This window comes from Odocoileus virginianus, chromosome 23, assembly GCF_023699985.2.
Source record: "Odocoileus virginianus isolate 20LAN1187 ecotype Illinois chromosome 23, Ovbor_1.2, whole genome shotgun sequence".
In the NCBI taxonomy this organism is placed as follows: Eukaryota; Metazoa; Chordata; class Mammalia; order Artiodactyla; family Cervidae; genus Odocoileus; species Odocoileus virginianus.
In genome coordinates, this window is record NC_069696.1 from 7,054,995 (window position 1) to 7,073,348 (window position 18,354).

The 18,354-nt window shown below is 39.8% G+C and overlaps 1 protein-coding gene across 2 annotated transcripts; it reads right to left on the bottom strand.

Annotated features, from left to right (window-relative positions):
• Positions 1-1,653: 1,653 nt before the first annotated feature.
• On the bottom strand, positions 1,654-17,675 carry DDX17 (DEAD-box helicase 17). Of its 2 annotated transcripts, none has more exons than XM_020896468.2 (13): positions 17,385-17,675; positions 13,259-13,409; positions 12,697-12,796; positions 11,917-12,050; positions 11,546-11,611; positions 9,969-10,110; positions 9,504-9,664; positions 9,250-9,422; positions 8,810-8,920; positions 8,617-8,678; positions 7,244-7,303; positions 3,040-3,276; positions 1,654-2,221 (listed from the first exon to the last, which is right to left on the bottom strand). In XM_020896468.2, the coding sequence occupies exons 1-13, from the start codon at positions 17,432-17,434 to the stop codon at positions 1,716-1,718; spliced, it is 1,953 nt and encodes a 650-aa protein (XP_020752127.1). In that variant the 5' UTR covers positions 17,435-17,675; the 3' UTR covers positions 1,654-1,715. The 2 variants fall into 2 exon arrangements, with proteins under 2 accessions (XP_020752127.1, XP_020752126.1); XM_020896467.2 differs by having other exon boundaries at positions 3,034-3,276.
• Between the last annotated feature and the right edge of the window lie 679 nt (positions 17,676-18,354).

The following is an 18,354-nucleotide window of genomic DNA, read 5'->3' on the forward strand; positions in this document are numbered from 1 at the left end:
AAAAAAAAGAGTAGTTAAGAAAGAAGAAAGTGGGGGGGGGAAAGATGTCAAAGTTCTCACATGCATATTATTTCAGCTTATGCTGACAACCTACCTGTATGTTGCACATTCAACCACACTTTTCAGTACCCCTCAGAAACAATCCCTTCTCTCTCCCTGAAGAATTTTAAGAGGGAAACAAAGACCTCAAACATTTAGATAGTTTGATCTTACAAACCAGTAAGCACTCTCAGGCCTAAGCCAAAGAATGCAATGAAGCCTTCCCCCTTTAACTACACCATCAACAATACTGATAACACCAATAAAAAAGTAACAGTTTCGCACTGGATATGAAGAGATTTCTGAGGCTGTCTCATCTCCTTGTCCTCTTACAGTGAACACAAGAGCAGAATTTTCTTTCCAGGCCCATCTGCTATAGGAAGTCTCAGTAAAACAGCTGGTATTACTAGAAAAGGGACAATCTCACCTACCTTTCAGGTGGAGGAAAAGTAAAAGGACTTGGGCGTTAGTCCTCTGTAACTTTTCTTAAGCACTACCTACCTGTAAAAAGCTGAGTGTGAAAGGATGCTGAGGAAAATGTGCATCCAAAAGCTGTTACAAAGCACTGAAGAGAACACAGTATGAAGACTTATAAGAGTTCTTTCTCAATAAACCCTTTAGACCCTTCAAGATAACTTGGCCCAAAGGGCTGAGTAGCCAGTAAAGAGTTGCTGTTATTCTAGCTCTACCAATACTGAGTTTAAAAAGAAAATTTGCCCACCGACTATATTATTTATAATTAGACATAGTTCCTACACTGCAGTGAATGCATATTTAACCGGTTAATAAATTTCCAGTGAGCATTTGTGTTCCTTCTGCTCACAGCAGCTGTCTGGTTAGGAAGATATATTTCAGATGGTCCCTGGTCATGGGGGAGAAAAATAGGCAGCTTCCACCCAGATGCTGAGATACTACATTTAACCATTGCAATAAACATTTGGGTTTTTAAAGATACACTTAAAAAAACTCTTATCTCAGCAATTTAATTTCTAACCTGACAATTAGAAATGGTTGTTTCAGTACTTGGGAAGGGGGAAGGCAGAATGTAAAGGAGACAAAGCCAATTAGGATTTTTCTTTTTAAACTATCAAATGCACTTAAGAAGCAATGAGCCACAATGACAATGGCAAAGCTCTGTCTTAAAAACTCATCAGGCCTAAGGAACCCTGTTCCAGCTTGAAAAAGATCAAAGAAAAAAAAAATACAGAAAATGTATAGGGAACTCCCTCTTGGTTTTCTATCCCAGTACGAGAGCAATTTAAAGCACAGGCGCCATCTTCTGCAGAGTTCAACCCTCCACCCCCTACCCAAACTCAGGAGGAAAAAGAAAAAAAAAAAAAAAGGGCTCCCACAAAAGGGCCTAATACCTTACTTTTTCGTTTAAGATGAAAAATAGCTCAAATATCCTCAACATGCAAGAAGTCGGGGGGAAAATCTCTTCCAGTCGGCTATACATACATATATATACTTTTACAAAATCTGTTATTACAGACTGGATCATTTTGGCAGGCAGAAGAAACCTGGCAGTGAATCCTAACTAATCTGCATGAAAGACAATTCACAATGGTTGGGGAAAAATTATAAAAGAGAAAGAAAAAGGGAAGAGAAAAAAAGGAAAAGATAGCGTTCCTTTAAATGTAGTTAAGTCTGCACAAGTCACTACCACTTGAGTGGCTTCATTTACGTGAAGGAGGAGGGGGAGGAGGAGGAGGGGGGTATTGGTAGGCAGTCTGCCCCATGTAACCTATCATATTAGTAGCTCCTGGAGGTTGTGCAAACTGCTGTGACATCAGTGGCTGTGGCTGCTGCCCAGACCGGCCTATCCCACTAAACTGCTGGCTAGAGCTCTGTGAACTTCTCCCAGTTGAGGTGGTGCTACTGGCCCCGTAAGTGCCGGCGCCATATTCTTGGGCTGTGTAACCACTGGTGCCATAAGCAGCTGCCCCATAGGTGCCTTGACCATAGGTGTATTGGCCTGCTTGTGCTCCAAAGGCAGAATTTGGACTTCCATAGCCACTGCCGTTAGCATAACCAGCTCTATCGGTTTCACCACGATCCCGATAGCTTGCAGAGTCTCTCCGGCCACCATCTTTGACCCCTCGAAGCCTCCGGTCACACTCATCCTGATACATCAAATTGGGATTGTTGGCTGAAGAAGTGGTCCGGTATCGAGAACGGCCGCCTAATGAAGACACAAGAATTTTCAACACCAGATATATGATCCAAACATAACCACATATAAAAATGTTACTAGATATGAAAGTATTCAATATTCTTTCTTGATCTTTATCTAAGTCAGCTTCCAAATCACTACTTTAAAAATATACTCATAATTTGGTTCTTTAAGAAGATACCTTCGAAGAATGGTAAACATTAAAGGATATTCAACTTTTCATCTTTTGCCTTTTCTTTGAGGATTACCAAGAAACACACTCTTAAAAATGTAGGAAAAATGGTAAGGATGATTTAAACACAAAAAACCCCCAAGCAGCTAGGTTCATATGACCACAAAGGAATCCTCTACTAGTGCACACTGGTTCTCAAATGTTACTTTGCAGACCTTAATTGCATCAGAGTAATCTCTCAAGCTTTAGGGTTTTGAAAAGTTCAGGTTCCTAGTTCAATTCCAAGCCCACTTAAAAAAAAGTCTGTACTTTCAAAAACTTCTAAGGGAATCGTGATGTAGAGTTTCAACATATAGTAAGCTGAGGGAAAGGGCATGAAACACAGATCCTAGCTAGTATATTTCACAACTGTCCAATTCAGATCCAGTAACTATGCCTATAACATTACTGATTTCCCCTTATGGAAAACTCAAAACATACTACCTAAGGCTATGATAGTCACTCAAACCTCTTACTGTCTTACTCAAAAGACATTATGAACAATCACTAAGCAACGTTAACATTAACCTCCACTGGATCAACAACAAACAGGGCACAATGAACACACAAAAAGATACCTTGGCAGTACCTGGAAAACTCCAGGACTTACCCTTACCCCCTCCTCCGCCGCCTCCTCTGTGGTCCACCAGCTGCATCAGTTTTGGATTGATAGCCTGATTAGCCTCTTCTAGCACTTTGATCAACTCTCGGGCCTGCTTTAGGTTCCCTGGGGTAAAGAAGGTGTAGGCAGTGCCCTTGTTGGTGCTACGGGCTGTTCGGCCAATACGGTGCACATAATCCTCTGAGCTGTTTGGATAGTCATAGTTGATCACAAACTTGACATCTTCCACATCTTCAAAGCCAATGATGAGTCAGTGTGTAGGTTGATGTGGCAGGGAAAGAGAAGGTAAAGGACATGCCAACAACAGGTGGGAAGCACGAATGCAGATGACAGCAAGAGGAGAGAAGACTAAGTTAGTAACCACTCTGAACAGGAACAAAAAAGACTCATCCCAACAGAGTAAAAGAGGATTAATGATGCTTGGGACATGCAGAGAAAGCATCAGCTGTAAAATCCTAAGGGAATCCCATTCAACCATTCAAACTCCTGCCCCTTTCATGTTTTAACCAACATACTGACAGGAGTTGTACCAAATTCCAGTTCCATCTTTTTAAAAACTGGAATGTTTAAGGTGATACCACCATTAAGCTACAAGGCCAAATCACTTCTACTCTGTTGGGAGAGCCTGGCAAAATCTACCAGTAATATAACAAACTTACCTTTAAACCAGTCACAGAGCAAAATGAAAACAAAAAACAAAAACAAAACAAAAACACAAAAACTTCATATACTTTATTACTACATTTACATGGAGACTTAAGATACTTAGATTAAGAAATTTTTGCTTATATTAAAAAAAGACAAAACTGATCAGAGCCAAAGTTAAATACACTTATTTTCCTTTGCAGAAACATCCAAATTATCTTTCTTCTTTCAATTACCACAAGAGCACATTACACTAAAATTTCACTGTACTATACCAAGCCCAGCTCTGCCAAATGAGTTTTTTTCTCAACTCAAGGTTACTTCAACTCAGTCCTTACTTCAATTATCAAAGATTATCTACATAACCTGGAAAATTAAATAGCCAAAGAGTGTGGGAAAACATCATGAAACCTTGAGACACAAGTTTAATGTTCTATCCACTGCTGGGAATTGAATTGAACAACCTCCTAAAGCTTTTAAGTATGTAAATGTTAGTGTAATGCTTCCAACTAAATGTATATTTTTACCTACTTAAACAAACAAATTTAAGAATATAACAAAGAATCCTAATGTTTTGTGGAAAAAAAATCTGCATTTTACAAAGAATATTCAGAAAATATCCTAGATAAAACACAGATTTTTGTGATATAAATAATTAAAAAACATTCTCTGTTTGTTACCAGACCGATGCACACTCCCTCCTCCTTTGGGAAACCGCTGCAGCCGATCCCGTCTCTTTGCCTTTTATTTTTGGCGGCCTCCTTTCGAAAACTCCGCCTTCTGACACGGGACCACTGGAGCGCGGGGAGCATGCATCAAGGGTCCGTGGCAGTGAGAAGTCCCCACACACGCTCGCTCTGTGAACTGGCTTAGATGCTTCTCTGTAGCCCCATTTGGTTGCCAAGCGCCGGAGAACCTGGGTTCGGGTAAAAATTTCAGGTCCTCCAACGCCTCCCCCAAGGATAATTGGGGTGATTGTAGAAAAAAATAATTAATAAAAAAATGTAAGTTACATCCAAAGGGTCAGACTGCATCTATTGCCCAGACTGGATTAATTTCAGGGGAAAGGGGAGATGATTAAAAAAAAAAATTCAGCTGTTGTTAAAGGGCCTGTGAAGAAAGGGGCATTATGTCTGTTTCTTATTACAATAAAGGCTCCTCAGTCTTTACTGACCCCTAAAGTCCTGAAATCACACCAGAAAGACGAGAAGGCAGTTATCACAGGGGGCAGCGTGAGTCTCCGGCTAGGGGTGATGATGTAACAAAAGGAAAACAAAAATTTACAGGGCCAGGATGGATGTGAGATGGGGAAAGTAGGGAATTATGCTCCATGATCGCATCTTCAGAGCTAGAATGCTCCTTAGTCAGTCTCATTGTGTATGACCACAGGCAGCAGAGCAGGCTGAATTATTGCACTGGATGAAGATTTGTGCTTTCCTACTAGAAAGCACTGGGGACTGGAGTCAACAGTTCAGGTACTAATACTTGGGAGTATTTTTGGAGGTTCAATAGGGGACAGACATGGTGCAAGTTCTTCAGACTAGAAAGGTTTCTTGTATGTGCACATATAGCAGGCTAAGGGCATATAAGAGCAAGTGCAGAATTTGGTTTTCTCCAGTCTAGCCTGCCCTGATGTTATTTGTGCACTGTCACAATATTACCTTGGTGGCTTTAGAGAAGATGCTGTTGCAGAGTAAGCAATCAGAAAGTTACTGTTTTAGCCAGCTGCCTAGGTAAGAACTTTTTGTCTGACAAGCCCTATGACATGGCCTGAATCCCCAATCACTAACTGGGAGGGGCTGAGACTAGCCAATAGGCTCATCTAGAGCTGCTTCCGGCCAATGTAGATTTGCCTCGGCCATGTACTGAGTGATCTGCAGCTGCTATCAAAGCTTCTGTTAAAAAACAAAACAAAATAAATTCAATACTTTTAGCTTAACAGTGTGCAGTTTAAACCAAAAAAAAGGAAAAATTAAAAATATCCCATTGGAAGGGGAATAAACAGGATGACTATTATAAAGATGACTAGGATGACTATTATTTCCTGAGGACAACTATTATAAAGTTATGGGAATCAGAGAACTTACCTGAAGGGAATATTTAAGAGGCCATCGTTCGACAGGAAGTGAAAAAAGGCCTGGTGACTCAGCTGAAAATTGCACCCCTGTCTATGAGGTAGAAGCCTTCACTTTCCAGGATCTTGTAGGACCTTGGTCAGCATTCTGCCATTTTGGTGGGTTTCCCCTTTCCTTTTGATTTTTACAAGGCAGCAAACAAAGGGGCCCAAAACAAGCACTGATGTTGAGTAACAAGAAACAGACTCAGATACGTTCCCTCTCCCCTCTCTTGGATGAGTGGGGGTGGGATGAAGAGTCTAAGTTATTCTAATGGCAGCCAATTGATTTGGTTTAGAAATGCAGGGGGACATGGAACAAATATTTTAAATTGTCTAGGCAAGATGCACAAAGAAGCTACCAGCACATAGCAAGCCTGTTTAAAAACCACCATCACTGAAAGCTTTATGTAAACTGCTTTCAGGCTTCAGCCTCTTCTCCCAACAGGCCCAAGTTCTAACCGCACAGATCCAGACATGACCTCAGAGGGTAGAGACAATCTTTCAGTCATGGCTGCAAGTCACCACCTCTGAAGGAGGGAATACGTTGAGTGCAATGTATAAAAAGCCTTCATTACTTTTGTAATCCAGTTCAAACACTTGCTTTCTTTATGTTGAGTATCACAGGGAATACAGTTGCTTCTCGCCTTACTCAGCAAGAAAGATGTCAATTTAAAAGTATCTTTGTAATAGAAATACTCTTGTCGTTTTTTTAAAATTAAGTTTTGAATTACACCTATTTTTCTCAGAATGGGCTAAAGTACCACATCTCTGCATAAAATCATAATGGGTTTAAACTCCAGAACATCAGCTTCAGATTAAGATCTTAAATTGGAAGACAGCACATCAATAATGAGTATGGGTGGGAAGAAGGGATAACTGAGTGCTCATGATAATTTTACTTCAGTAAATTAAGTTGGGCAAAGCAGATTTAATTGCTGAAAGGTATCATATTTATAGACTTACTAAATCCCAAGAATATATTGGCATTCATGGAATTGTACCTCCACAGATATGTTCATAGACGGGGAAAAAAGTAACTGAAGAAACTAGCTTCTAATAGCTAGGTTCAATCAAGCTCATTCTATTCACCCAGAAAATAGAATAAAACCAGGAAGTTGAGCTGTTCAACTGAATGTCTCCTCTCCCTCCAACTGTTTAAATAGTCATGCCTAGGCCTTGCTGCAGACCAAAGCCTGTTTGTTAGGAGCAGGAAGAGACTTTGAAAATAAAAAGAAAATAAAAAACAAACAAAAAAACCCACCAAGGTTTTAAAAAAAAATGTGGGGGGTTGGGGGAAATCACGTACTTTGTATGTAATTCTTCTCTTTTAAATATTTATCTAAACACATGTATATGCAACTCTAATGTGAAATGACAAGCAAATCTTTAAACCAAAAGATACATATACCATTGACAGAGACACCTATCTATACAAACCTAGCCCACGGGAGGCTACATCTGTGGCAATGAGAATGGGAGCCTTTCCAGAACGGAACTCTGCAAAACAAGGATGATACCATGAAAACCAAGTTATAAAACCAAAGCTATGTGATATATCTTAAAAAGTGACCAAATAAAACATCCCCAGCTCTCTGACCTTTTCTACCACGTTAAAATTTCAAGTAATGGTGTCAGAACATACCAAGCTCTTTCAAATTTAAAGGTAGTAGTAATTCTTTTGAAAATATTTATTATATTGACCGTTATCAGAGAAGCAATAGATTAAAAAGTTACCTAACAATGAGTAACATTAAAATGGTGGAGCAGTTTGTAACAAAATCAACATGAGTTGGAATTTTTCTTCTCTTAAATTGTGACAGCAAAGTAATCTCCCAAATAAAACCAAAAGTCGAGGTGGGGGAAGGGATAGGGAAAGGGAGAGGAAGTTTAAAAGATGTGAAATGAAAGGGGAAACCATAGCTTTGCCCTGTGAAATAATAGAATAAATATATATAAAACATACGTTTCATATATATAATTTCACACATTATTTAGTAATATATATTTCACATATATATTAATTTCACACACACACATATATATGAAATAGAGACCTATCTATAGGTCTCTACCCTCAGTTCCTGGCACTGAGCTCCTAAAACCCTTGTGAAACACAGATGTTAAGAGAAACTTTTATTCTAATACTTAAAAGCCTTTGACCCTGGTACCTGAACAAGAGTTCTTAAATCCCTCAATTTCCTGGATGATAAGAGGTTTCTTATTCTAACGAAATGACAAGATGGGCTCCAGAATAGCTCCTGGACAGAGGCTGGTCACCAGAAAGACCAAGCCGTGATAGGAGAAGTTTGGAACTTTGAGCTCCACTCTCAATCCTCAGAGGAGATGAGAGGAGATGGAGACCGAGTTAACATGATGAAGCCTCCATTAAAATTTCTGGGAGCTTCTGGGCCACTGTACGTTATCTATAAAGGTAAGAACTTATTAGATAAAGTGGTTTAAGTGGTGAAAAAGTAGTATTAAAGGCCCATCATTACTGACATTAAGAGTACAGTGGAGATGACAAAAATGCCCCCAATATTCAAAAAACCAGAGCAGAGCTAGGCAAACTCTGGTCTACAGATCAAATGTGGCACAAAGCCCATTTTTACAGTGAAGTTTTGCTGGAACACAGTCAGGCTCTCTTTACATAATGTCTATGGCTGTATTTGTGCTGCAATAGCAGCTGAACAGTTATGACACAAACCACTATAAAATCTGCAAAGCTGAAAATATTTACTACCTGGCTCTTTACAGAATGTTGGTCTATCCCTGAAATACACTGTAAGGACAATGCTTAATTTTGAACTCACCATTAAGTACCCAATCTCTTTCTGGTTGACTCTTGTCTCCATGGATACACATAGCTGGCCAACTGTCAGAAAAAAAAGCCAAGTACATATTAGGAATTATTCATATATTATACAACATTAAGAGTACCAATTTAGAAATTTCTACTGAATTATAAAATCCAAGGCAAATTAATTACATCATTGCTGCACTTACCCATCTCTGCGCATCCTTCGAGTGAGGTCATCACAGCGTCTTTTTGTCTCTACAAATATTATGGTTTTATTTTCCTTTTCAGCCATTATTTCCTCCATAAGTTGGATTAACCTGAAAAAAGACAAAACAATGAAGTCATCTAGAGAAGACCTCCTTATATATTATGTTTCCAGTATCAACTCTTCAAAGTTTTAGTATTTTTTTTTCAAATTACTTTCAATACAGCTAGGAATTATCAGAGCTGGTCAAATTCAAGAATCCAGAATTCTTGCTTTAACCTCAATGATCTGATAACATAAAGAAATGGACCGTTGGAAAACAATGCTTTTAATGTGTTCAAGGCTAGGAAATACTGGCTTCTATGCATAGCACTTTAATTTTAGAAGATTATTAGAGGAAAAGTTTTATCAGCATTATCAAAACAGTGAAATCTCTCATACTTGTGGTCTTTTTCACTTTCCATGCAGACATCCACAATCTGGAGGATGTTGTGGTTGGCACTCAACTCCAGATTGCCTACGTTGATCTGGGTGTAATCACGAAGGAAATCCTCTGCCAGCTGTCTTACTTCTTTTGGCCAGGTGGCACTCCACATTAATGTCTGCCTATCAGGCTATCAGGAAAAGAAAGACTTTCTTTTAGATTAAGGAACCACTATAGGCAAAGGGTATAAAAAAACATAAGCTTTACACACCCTGATTTGGTCAACAATTTTACGAATTTGGGGTTCAAAGCCCATATCAAGCATTCTGTCAGCTTCATCCAGTACAAGGTAAGTACATCGGCGAAGATTTGTCTTTCCTGACTCCAGGAAATCTATCAGGCGTCCAGGAGTAGCTATACAGATCTCAACACCTGTAAAACAAAACCAAAAATCTTTTCAACTAAGAATTCTTTAAATGCTGTTTAAGCTTCAGCAAGTACCTGGAAAAAACATGATGTAACAAGAATTTATGTATAAATATTTGAAATCCCGTTAAAGTCTCTAGCCACACTGGACTTTCCTAAAATAGCATTTTAACCACATTTGAGAATTTCTAAGCTACTGAAACACTGATTCCCCCCACCCCACCAGAAATCCACTATTTTCCTCTTCAATTTCATTTACAAAACCTGGTAAAATGAAACTAAAAATTCTTAAATGCTCTTTTTTTCTTACCTCTCTCTAAATCTCGAATCTGGGGACCTTTAGGAGCACCTCCATAAATGCAAGTGCTCTTCAATCTGGAACATTTGCCATAGTCATCGGCCACTTGCTGTACTTGCTGGGCAAGCTCTCTGGTAGGAGCCAGAACTAGACACTAAAACAAACAAATCATTTGAGACACCACCCCAAGTTTAAGGGGAACAAAAAAAAGTACAAAAAGGTTATTTAATTCTCTATTGTCTAATCTGGGGTGAGGGCTTGGGAAGGCAGCAGGTGTTAAGATATTGCACTGTAATTGTGGCTAAAAATTATATCCCTAACATCTTACAGAAAAACCTGAATGAATCTTTTGGTCAATCCAATTTGAGAACTAGTATTTGCCATGTAGTATGATGGCTGACTTTTGACACGATTCATTAATGTGTGCTACATAAGTAGATTTATAGACTGTATTACCTAGTTTTAACTAAACAAGTCACAACATGAGTAAGTAGCTACAATATTCCTGTAACAAAACCAGGTTAAATCCCAAATTTTACTTAGATATCAGAACAAGAAAAGAGCAGAGCTGATATTTTTCTGACATCTAGTTTAAGGTCTTGGCTAGGCAAAGCTGGCAAAAACAAGGATGATTTATACACATTGTGACAAGAAGTTGGTCAAATAAAATTAAGACACCTTGAAACTGCAATCATATATAGGTAACAATAACTCTCACTTGGTGTATCAATCCATTAGACATTAGTTAATGATAATATAGCTAATTCCATTAGCCATATGAAATACATTACATATTATGTAATGAAAATTTAATGTACTACTTATTGTTGTGCATCATTAAGACATACTGTATAATGTACATATTTACATACAGTGAGTGCAAGCTCTATTAAAAAAATGTTAAGTACATTCAAAATGTTTGAAGACCACTACTGAAATTTTACAGTAAATAGTAAATAGCATTAACTGAAAATGATCAAACCAGAAAACGGTGCTGCTCTATAAACATTTACAAAAGCATTACTTAAACACAAAAAATAACACATCCCAAACCTGACTTATCCACAGATCAAGAATCTCATTTTATACGTTTGTATCCCTCATAGTATCGATGGGCAACTAAGCAGTGCATCTGTATTTAATACACAGAAAATGACTACATGTGAGGCTAACAGGCACAGTAGTTAAGAGTAAGACTGAGGGACTTCCCTGGTGGTCTTCCCAGGGAAGTCTTAACAGTGGTTAAGACTGTGCTTCCAATGCAGCAGGGCATGGGTTCAATCCCGGGTCGGGGAACTAAGATTCCACAAGCCATGTGGCCATAAATAAATAAATATTTAAAAAATAATAATAAATAAATAAAAGCAAGACTGATTCAAATTCGAGCAAGCAATTTAATTACTGCCTGACCCTGGGCAAGTCACTTAATTGCTTTGTACCTAAGATTTACCAATAAGACAATAATTCCTCCAGATATGCAAGGTAGGGTTGAGAATGAAATCTGAGAACACATGTAAAGTACAGTGCCTGAAACATAATAATAAATTGTAGTTATTTTTAGAAGTATAAACAAACTGAAACACACTTACAATTGGGCCATCTCCTCTTTCCAAGTAAGGCTGGTGGTTAATATGAACAATTGCAGGTAGCAAATACTGGAGGAGGAAAGGAGGACAGTCTTATACCAAAACTAAGCCATTATATCAACTGTTCTAAGTTATCACAGTAATTGATAATGTCTAAGTAACTAGGAAAAGGAAAACAGAATTCACATCTCTTACACATATATGCAGTGCAAATGTGAACATAAAATGCTTCCACATATTTCAGATAGCTAAAAAAGCTACAACATTACTTCCACTATCTGAATTAGAATTTTAAGCATTGAGAATACATGTAATATTTACAACAGCAAAATAAGTTACCACAATATGAAAAGTCTTCCCTTGCAGGTACATACCGCCAACGTCTTCCCAGAGCCAGTCTGAGCAATGCCCACCATATCCCGGCCACTAAGAGCCAAGGGAAATCCCTGGCACTGAATTGGAGTTGGTTCTGTGAAGTGCTGATCCATCAACACATCCATTACATATTCTGTACAAGAACAGATATTACTGTTTTTAAGTAAAACTAAAAAGTGAAAAAAAAAGTGGAAAAAAAAAACTAAAAAGTGAAACCTACAGCCAAAAGAAATTATAAAAACTTCTTAAGCTCACCAAAGGCAAAAATTATCCAGCTTTACATCTCTCCAAGAGAAGCAGTAGTTTTGTCTTCAGTTACTGAAGTTCAGTTCTTTGACCTGCTATTTCTCAAGAAGGCTACTGCCATAGCCATCCACCCTTATTCTCGAAAACTTGAAAACCATTGCTCTAAAGTATCTAAGGTACAAGGCATAGGTACCTAGCAGCCACCTACTGTTTATCTAATCCAAATTTTATCCAGGTAGAAAGCAATTTTATTTTGCTATTTTTCTAAAACGTAGAGACAATACCCCAAGGAAAGATGAAAACCAAACAAATTAAAAAAACCCCTGCAAAAGACCCAAAAAAGTTCTAAATTGAGAACACATGAGCATTAAAAAGATAAACTCACCCAAAAAACTCGAGGAACTTTTGTGAAAGATTTCTATTTGTCTTTTCAACAAAATCCTGAGCTGGGTCAAAACCTTTAAATAACTTACGACCATAGTGACCATTCAAGCTAAATTAACAATTAATATCCCCGACTGAAAAGCACTTACGTGGGAAGTTAGCATGATGGAAGGCAAACACGGGTTTAGGACAAACATCTCCCCCTCTCACTGTAATCTCTTTCTTTCGGCGTAATTCATCAACCTCATACTTAAGAAACAAAGTAAGACAAATCAGTAACCAATTTATTCTAAACGTGCAAAACTTTATGTTCCAATAAAGCATAACAATGATCAAATTCACAATTACAATGGAAAATATGTTTAACACTTCCTTACAGCGCTTCTCATGTATGTTCAACTTCACCCAACTTTCTAAGTCAAGGAAGCAGGCAGTGAGTTTCGTTTTCCACATGAGAACAGTTAACTTAGAAAGATGAAATATAACCAACATATGAGAATCAAGTGCCTTCTCTTACGAGTATCAGCTTTCCTGCTTTCCTAACAAGAACCAAAGGAAAAGTCCCACCACACCAGAATAAAAAATACAAGAGTAAACTTTGTATATATATGAGTAAACTTTCTATATATGAGTAAACTCTGGCTAATTTATCTCCTTGGTTCATTACCGCATGTGAAGAAAAGGTAAATAAATACTGCCCCTCAAACTTACTGGAGTCAGTCTTGCCACTTCTGGATGTTCAACATAAAAATTCTTCTCAAACTTGGGGAGCTCACTCAAATCCCACTTCTTTTTACGTAGACGCTCCCCAGGATTACCAAATTTCTTTGGGGGAAGACCACCACCACCTCTTGCTCCAAATCTAGAAACATCAAAATTTTTAGTTTGTTAGTATTTTTAAAGCAAAATATCTCAGGTGCCATAAAAACATGCAAAAAGTTGCAACTCTTAAGATACTACCAGCCCCCTCCAAAAAAATATTTGTGTAAAGTACTTAAAACAGTATCTGACATAGTAAACACTCAGTACAAACTGGCAGTAATTGTATTCATTCAGCAAATAGTTACGGGGTATCAACCATAAACCAGGTATTGTTTTAAGTGGTGCTAGAGATACTGAAGCGAACAGAAATCACTACTCTTATGGAATACTCTGAAATGAAGCTAAGTGAGGACATTAAGTTTAAATTAGGGCAAAACTGTGGACAGGTAGAAAGTTATCTAAGGTCTTTAAAACAATTTAAAAATCATTCTTTTTGCTTTACCTTGCTTTCACAACAGACAAGTTCAACTGGAATACAAATATGGCCATTAGCCAAATTTGAAATGTTCTGTTTCCTAAGAAGTATCCTAAGACTAAGATGGTCTTCATTTCTGTATTTCAACCTATTAAAGTGCAGGACATTGCTTTGGTGTACAAATAACAATGTTTTCATCCCATTTCCTTACTCCTGAAAACACTACACCAAATTTAATTCTCCAAATTTAATTCTCCTTTTCTACTCTAACTCATTCATAACATCATCTTGCAAGTGGTTCCACGAGTTTACTAATCAACAGGCAGTAGATGTACTAACCATTCTAAAGCACATCAATTTCCTGGAACTTAAAATTTCTTGGCTTAAAGAGCCAGCTAGATATTTCTCTAAATACAAATTTACAAAGATTGATGGCAGGAAATTTTATTGGGACCATTAAGTATTTACATTCAAAAAGAACCTGGCAGATTCCATTTATATTACTGTTGATCAATACCAATCAACACCTTCAATACGTCCTCAGGCTTCTTAAGACCAAACAGGAGACTGACCCCTCCTCCCTCCCTTTTAGGTGAAGCAACTAACAATTCTATCAATAACTAAGGTTCTCTACAAATAAAAAAGCCAAGTCTTTAAACTGTCAGTCTTGCAAAGAAAAATGACCAAACACTAATTTTCAGAGACTGGCTGCCTAATTAATGTGGTTCTTCACAAAATACCCTAATGCTGGGAAAGAGCCCAGGCAGGAGAGAAGGGAGGGAGAGGATGAGATGGTTGGATAGCACCACTTATTCAGTGGACGCGAATTTGAGCAAACTCTGGGAGACAGGACAGGGAAGCATGGTGTGCTGCAGTCCACAGGGTTGCAAAGAGTCGGACACAATTTAGTGACTGAACAACAAATGTCGTTCCTAAAAAAATGCCATTTCAATGCTGCTGCTGTGCTCCAATATTACTCAGACCTTAAAATAACAACCTAGAAGAAAACAGAACTTTTGAAAACAATGTTCAAGACTTATTCAAAATAGCCTTTATTTTTCAAAGTTTTTCCTTTTCCTCTATTGCACTGGCTATTTAACCAAGATATATCACCCTTCTCTAAAGATTTACTGTAATTTGAAACATGGGATTCTTAAAAATACGCTTTCTACCACCTGTATAAGGTTGAGTACAATATCCAAGAGAGCCTTTCCTCTTGTAGAACCTGAGTGTATTTGCATCATCATTTAAATATCTACATACCCTAACTCCCTGCATACTATGCTGCTCATTGTTTCTGAGTATTAATTTTAATTTAGATTTGCAATAAACACCAGTTTCGAAGATTTACACATTAACATGCAGAATCATCTACAATGCACGTTTGGACTGTACATGTACATACACTACCTCACTCATTCCCCTTTCAAAATAATCCATTTCAGCTCTGTACAGTTAAGAACAAAACAATAGCAATTCAAATAATGAAAGAAATTTCATAGTAAAGGTGGAGTTAGGGCACAGACCTTATGAAAGGCCATTTTGTTTGAAACATTATTTCTTAAGTCTTTTCTTAATATCTGATACTTAAGAGTCAATATGGGATAAACTAAGTATGGATCAGCAACTCAATTTTTTGGCTTTTCAAATAATAAACCTTTTCTTATTAAAGCATATATATAAAACATCCATGGTAAAGAAATAATGTTATCAGTACTTCGGCAGCTTCTATGTGCCTACTTCAAGGTTAGAATCCCCATCATACTAATGAGTACCTCAAATTTTAACCATTACCTTGTATTCTGGTCTTGTCATCTGTTACTTAGCTTATCCTTCTAGGACACCTTGTATTTACTTAATATTTATGTTTGTGAATCATACATCCTGATATAAGTTTTTCTTTTTCACCACTGTACTGTATTCTATGGGATGAATTTATCCAGACATTTGAACTGTCTTAATATTCGGTCATAAACATGGATATCTAAGTACATGTACAAGGGTTTTTCTAGGCCTATGAGTCTAGGGTATAAGGCTTGAGAGAAATTGAGTCATTTTCATTTTACTAGGAAACATCAAGTTCTCTTCCCTAAGTGGTTGTGTTGAAATTCACTATAAATTTGGCTATACTGTGAAACACTAAGCAAACATTTCACTTATAGTCTTTTGAATTTAAAGCTAAAATCAAGTATTTCCTTTCCGAACAAAGTATAAGTCAAAACAGTCCTTTTTATTTAGTAAGTTAAAGTCGCTCAGTCGTGTCCGACTCTTTGCGATCCCATGGACTATATACAGTCCACGAAATTCTCCAGGCCAGAATACTGGAGTGCGTAGCCTTTCCCTTCTCCAGGGAACCTTCCCAAGCCAGGGATCGAACCCAGGTTTCCCGCATTGCAGGCGGATTCTTTACCAGCTGAGCCACAGTAAAACAAATAATAAATGAGGAGCGTGTGACTATTAGGTCTGGTAGTTGTGCATTTGAACCACAGAAGACAAAAATGTTTGGAGAAAACAGCTTTAAAAGAATGCCTACTACAGAGACAATTACACACACTATCTCAATTCCGGGGAACAATGCAATTACCATCCCCATCTTCGGACGAGAAAATCTGCTCACAAAGGTTCAGGATCTCGCCCAAGGTCACACACACACACAATCTATATATATTAAGACGTGGCGTCCCAAAAATTTTTATCCATAGATGAAACTTTTTTAAAGCGACTTTTTCGATTAACAGGAACCTTAAGATTTGAATCTCCTCTGGGAAGACTTCACGTTTAATCCTGTTAACTTCCAACCCAGTAACCTTGGCATTACTAGATCAAAAAATTTCAAGTTAGACCAAGACATTAATGCTTCAGGCCAATTAGAGAAGAAAAAAGAAACGTTAAAACAAAAAACTCCTCCCTCCCGCCAAACAACAGTTTTAGACAGCAAATAATGCCAGCAAATGTCGCTGGCATGCCAATGTGCTTCCTTCGAGTTAAAGTACAACTAAACGTAATTTTAAAATATTTTAAAATCTGCAAGTCCGCTTCTTAAAAGTCTCTAGTTTCGAACCATGTTTCCAGTTCCACAAACAGGGAAGCCATTTGCCGTTAAAAGACTTTCCCAGGGTGAACTCGGAGACCTCATCCTTCTCTCTCAGCAAGAACATCCGCGTTTCACGGATGAACACTAGCCCTGCAGAGATCAAATGACTCGCTCAAACCCGCCGGGCTCGAAAGCCGGGAAACTGAGGAGGCCCGGGCTGAGTCGGCGGCGGCCAGAGCTTCCCTCCTGCTGCCTGTGGGGCCGAGGCCCGGCCGCGCCGCGCCACGACGACCATCCGCAAACAGGGGCTGGGGCGTCGCCAAGCCGCCGCCCCCCTCCCCCCATCGCCCCGCCAGCGACCCAGGGGCCCAGGCCCACCAGGGGCCCCCGCACTAAACTGCTATTAAGTCCCGGGTCACCTCGCCTCCCAGTCGGAAGCTTCGCTCCTAGGCCTGCAGTCGGCTCCCCAGTCTTCCGCTTGACCGCAGGTTGCGGTCTCCTTAGGAAGCAACCTCCTCCCCGCCCCCCGCGCACACAAGGCCTTTCCTCTCCTCCTCCCCCCTTACCCTCCACGGTCACGATCCCGGTCCCGGTCCCCAAAGCCGCCTCCGCGCATGGTCCCAAACGGATAGAGATCTGGGAGCGGGGCACGGATGGCCGGGCTCGGGATGGCCTGCGGCTCCGGTCTGGTGACGACCGATGGCGGCGGCGCCTCCGCTGTTGGGGCGGCGGCAGGCGCGGCGCTCTCTCGCTCCGACGCGCTGTCTCCCGTCGCAGACGCCACCGTCGCCGCCTCTCTCGTCGGAGACGGGAGCAAAACACAGAGAATCGGGGTTATAAAAGCAGTGGGTAGGTTTGGCTACGCTCAAACCCGGCAGTGCCGCGGCTTAGGCGTCTCCTTCCTTCCCAGCGACTGCACAAAATGGCGGCCAGCGCTGAGACTGCTCCAGCTTAACGCTACGTACGTCGGAACCGATACGTAAACAGCGTCTCGGAATAGCCCGAGGGCTTCGCGGAGCACTACGGGTATTCTTGGAAGTGGTTTACATCAGTTGCGGAGACGGGCGCACTTCGCGGTCTGTAGCAGAAAAACAAAGTACGGATTGGGCGTAGAGTTCTCGCGCCTCCTGAACCCGAACTAGGGGTGGGGAGGGGAGGGGGAGAGCGACGTAACATTCTTGGCGTCGTTAGCCGGCCCACTATTGCGAAGATGCGCAGTGTGCGTAACGCATTCTGTTTAGAGAATAGAGGATTTTGCCGGGTTCCGACGCGGGACGGAATCAGGGCCTGCTCGTACAAATAGCTCGGTAGAGACAATAACCGTCCTCCATATTGCAGGCGTCAAATTTCAGGGTTTCTAGGTGTTAAAATCCGAGGACCGTCTTCAGGGACCCTGGCTGGCGCTCCTAGACGGTCTTGCCAGCCCTGTGGCCCCGTCGCCCTGGACCTGGCGAGATTGGCCGCGCGCCCCGGCGCCATTTCCTATCAGTTGCCTTTCAGCGCTGTCGCCGGCGGCCATGATGGAGGCGCGTGGTT